The sequence below is a fragment of the Adiantum capillus-veneris genome, chromosome 17 (assembly GCF_014529385.1).
Source record: "Adiantum capillus-veneris isolate H3 chromosome 17, ASM1452938v2, whole genome shotgun sequence".
NCBI lineage: Eukaryota > Viridiplantae > Streptophyta > Polypodiopsida > Polypodiales > Pteridaceae > Adiantum > Adiantum capillus-veneris.
Window position 1 is genome coordinate 51,081,124 of NC_140947.1, and position 3,951 is coordinate 51,085,074.

Genomic DNA, 3,951 nt, shown 5'->3' on the forward strand with positions numbered 1-3,951 from the left:
CTTTGTTGTTATATATATGACTATGCAAGTCTTTTTGCAACTATGCGGACTTGGCATAGTTACATCCGTTACGCATTAATAAGAAGATGTGTGAACGGCTCACATTAGCATTCTAAAACAATAAAATGAAAAAATGAAAATTATATATATATATATATATATATATATATATATATATATATATATATATATAGAGAGAGAGAGAGAGAGAGAGAGAGTAAGAAAATTTTAACATCGTAGGAAACTATCCCAAAAATTCGACGAGAGAGACAGACGTGTGCAAATGCGCATATATGAAAATGGAAACCCACATTAGAGACTTGTTATGGCAAAGCATATGTAGTCAAGAAGTAAAGAACAACCCTAATGTACAAAACTGTTCCATTACCTATATACAAGTGCATGTGAAAACATGTACATATGTTTTGAATGCATCTCTAGCACAACCCAATATTGTATACACGCCCTTACATATATTGAAAGCTCTAATGGCTTTTGGGAGGAGAAGCAGGAGCAGCAACATGAAACTGAGCCTTATATTTGTGATTCGCAGCTTCCATTCGCTTCATCGCGGGATCGTTCAAGAATGCCCAGCTGCTTTTCGTCCACCTGCACAAATATATTGCAAAGATCCTTGTATTCAACATCATCTTATCATCAAGGTAATTAAAACAAAGAAACACAATTAGGGCACATTTAAGGACTTGCCAGTCTTTAAAGGAGTTCAGTCTCTCAAGCTCCTCCTCAACTGAGAGGGGTGCACTCGACGGCTCCCCACCATCGGCCTGGACTGCCTTTTTTCTCTGATCCACCTAAAATATCACAGCAAAATACAGCGATTTCCCTTGTGCTTGAACTCTACCGATCTACCACAAGAAGTTTTGGACAGATTCTCACAATCATTCCCACATTATGACTTACCTCAACATCATGAGCTTCTGTGAGGGAGGCACGTCATACCTAGCTAGGTATGCGGTGCCTCCTGAGCAGGAGCTCATGATGTTATGCATTGTATAAAAAACATTGAAGAAGGCTCCCTTTTCCTACATGAGGAATTTTCTAAATCTTCTTGTGTACGCATGTAGATAAGCAAAAATGCAAAACCCTTAAATCTCAGACTCAAGACATACTTTGAAGTGTGTGCATGTTTGCATACGGTGTCCAATTTGTGCAAGTATTTACGCACAAGCACTGTGCGTTTCATCCACGGGTGTGTCATGTCCGTGTTTGCGACGTACCACATGCACATAAGCAAATGCAAAACCCTTGAATCTCAGACTCGGACATACTATGAGGTATGTGTAAGTCTGCTTTCATGTGCCAAATTCGTGCATGTGTAGTTACACGCAAGCGCTGAGTGTTTCGTCTACCCATGATCTTTACAACATACCTTAATGCTTATATCCTGGTGAGCTTGCGTGAGCTCTGCAGCAAGAAGCACAGCGGCCTTGTGGTGCTCCTCCTCTGCAAGTTTCTGTTTGTTCTTAAATTCCTCTATTTCGTACTTTGTAAACGATGAGCTTCTGGCATAACCCCCTGTTTTGAGAAAAGTGCATCAACACGATGGATTTACTTCTTAATTAAGAAATAAGGTGTAATTAAGCAAGGATTAACAAGCTAAGTAGGGAGGGGCTTGTGTACCTTGCTTGCTGTTGAGAGTGGGAGAATTCCAGCCCGCCATGAGGGATCCCATATTTAGTAGCTCGGAGAAGCAGATTGCAAGCCTAATTAGCGCAAGCTGTGCAAGATTTAGTAGTAGTTAGCAGAGTTAACAGCTTAATTAGAGCGCAATCTGTGCGAGGCTTAGGAGCAAGTAGCAAGCTGAGCTACGCTAAAGCAGTGATTAGCCAGCTGTATTTCTTGTAGTGAGGTGTGTCACCGGGTGTATCGAAAAACGAAGACTGGTAACAAATATTGAGAAACCCATCAGAAAACCCATACTTATCTCAAGGCGCAGGCCGCACACAGAATGGCGGTGGGCCAAACGTCCACGGGCTGGTAGTGCTCAAGGCGGCGCGCAGTTGTCCCGATTTGATCCATTTACTAAATTAAGGAGAGCAGGGTGAAAGATCATTTTGGGTCGGAACATACTCTAAGGCTATGGTCACGCGAGGCTTAGTTTTCAGTTGCAACACCCGACCACCTCTAACGACAACGCAGGTTCCAGTGGCAAAGTTGTGTCACTATGCCAAAACAGACACAATTTTCAAACTATGCCCATTAGCTGCTAGTCAGCTCAAGCATTCGCTCACCTGTAGCACCTCTCTCTCTCTCTCTCTCTCTCTCTACCCGCTACTGCCGTCATACTCTAAGCGTCGTACCTGCCATGGTGAGGCTTATTGATAACTAAGCCTCCCCTGACAATGCCCTAATAAGTTTATGGGAAAATTACCAAAATACCCTCTAATTTGTGGAAATTCCCCAAATGCCCCTCAAATTTCAATAATTCCCAAAATACCCTTGTATCTATTTTCTAATCTTTATTTCTTTTCAACAATTGAGATCCGTTTTTGAGTGCTTAGCATGTAATTCGTCACAAGCTACCTCGGATTAACAAAGGCAACTATGTCGAAGCGATTCGTCTCCACACAGCCTACATAACCAACTCAAATTCTAGTTTTAGCATCTTTGTATGATAGACAACTAGTCTTCTTATGAAAAGCTACATAATATTTTATTTTTAAAGAAATGTACTATCACAACCAAGGGTATTTTGGGAATTTCGAGAAATTTGAAGGGCTTTTGGGAATTTATGAAAAAATATTGGGGGTGTTTTGGGAATTTTTGAAATTTGAGGGATTTCACAAATTAAAGGGGTATTTTGGTAATTTTTCCTAAGTTTATTGTTTCTTGTGCCGGAAACGATTCCTAGTTTGCCTACAACCACTTTTGAGAAATCATTTCCAAAGGGTGCGCAAATGAAAGGGTAGAGTCTACAAAAAGTGAAGCCCCTTGAATTCTGGCCCCTGCCACTCAACGCCCTTCATGCACATGTAATCCGATAGCTCAAGTATGCCGCAGAGTGTATTTCACCCCTGGGTGGTCCCACTTGTGCTCGCTAAGCCTCGACACTAGAGGCCACATGTCATTTAAGGAACGCTTGCCCATGAGATCAACAACGGAGGGTCTCTTGTGCTAATCTCGAGCTTAATTGACGAGTCTCTTGCGTTAATCTCGAGCCTAATAGACGATTGAAAATACGTCCACCGGGTCTAGTATTCCTACACCCTTCCTCCACACCCAGAGATCTAGACATACATCCTCTCCATTCAAAGACTTGTGTTATCCACACGCCCATGTTCGTTTTTTTTCTATTAAAAAATGTTCATTTGGGCTTGAAATGCATTGACTCAACAAAGTACATCAAACCCTCGCATATCCTTTGCACAAGGGTCATCCAACGTATACAAAGAGGACAGTTCAATGGGCGCAAAGCCCCCCAAGGTATTTGACACCATTGAGCCTACACTTACCCTTACTCGATGTTACAAAAAATTCTACAGCCCCCCTAAATACCCATGAAGGTCATATCTTCTTCGTCTTGACAAGCCACTTCCTCCTGCTTGAAAGAAGCCAACCACAAGTTTCCAACATCACAAGTTTCCAACATTAGTTCTACATGTAGTACTTCGTTCTTTTTTTGGAATAATTGCTCATTCCTAGAAACCCATATGGCTTTTAGGAAGACAACTCTAATTATACAAATTTTTGTCATGAGATCTTCATCGACCAAGCGTCTGGATCCTAGTGCATGGTCTCTTCTAAAGAAGGGGGCGCCTAGCTAAATGAAGACCCATCTGCAGACTCTACTCGTGAAGCTCTTGGTCGTTGGGAATTCCCAAATGAGGTGGTATAAGTTCTCGGTTTGTTGGTTACATCTGATGCAAGTGCCATTGCCAAGACTCTCACCCTAGCCTTGTCCCCGATCGGTAGAAAACCAAAGAACATTCT

At 41.9% G+C, this 3,951-nt stretch overlaps 1 protein-coding gene across 1 annotated transcript; it reads right to left on the reverse strand.

Annotated features, from left to right (window-relative positions):
• Positions 1-340: 340 nt before the first annotated feature.
• Positions 341-1,905, reverse strand: LOC147437231 (uncharacterized). Its single transcript, XM_086485884.1, has 4 exons — positions 1,642-1,905; positions 1,391-1,536; positions 709-812; positions 341-609 (listed from the first exon to the last, which is right to left on the reverse strand). Exons 1-4 carry the CDS (start codon positions 1,691-1,693, stop codon positions 486-488), a joined length of 426 nt encoding a protein of 141 aa, XP_086342010.1. The 5' UTR covers positions 1,694-1,905; the 3' UTR covers positions 341-485.
• Positions 1,906-3,951: the final 2,046 nt, after the last annotated feature.

What these genes read in the sequence shown, in the direction of transcription:
- LOC147437231 (XM_086485884.1), bottom strand. Translation starts at nt 1,693, where the DNA reads ATGGGATCCCTCATGGCGGGCTGGAATTCTCCCACTCTCAACAGCAAG. An exon ending in ACCAGGATATAAGCATTAAG is followed by an intron (nt 813 to 1,390) that starts GTATGTTGTAAA and finishes GTGATATTTTAG; the next exon opens with GTGGATCAGAGAAAAAAGGC. An exon ending in CTGAACTCCTTTAAAGACTG is followed by an intron (nt 610 to 708) that starts GCAAGTCCTTAA and finishes ATATTTGTGCAG; the next exon opens with GTGGACGAAAAGCAGCTGGG.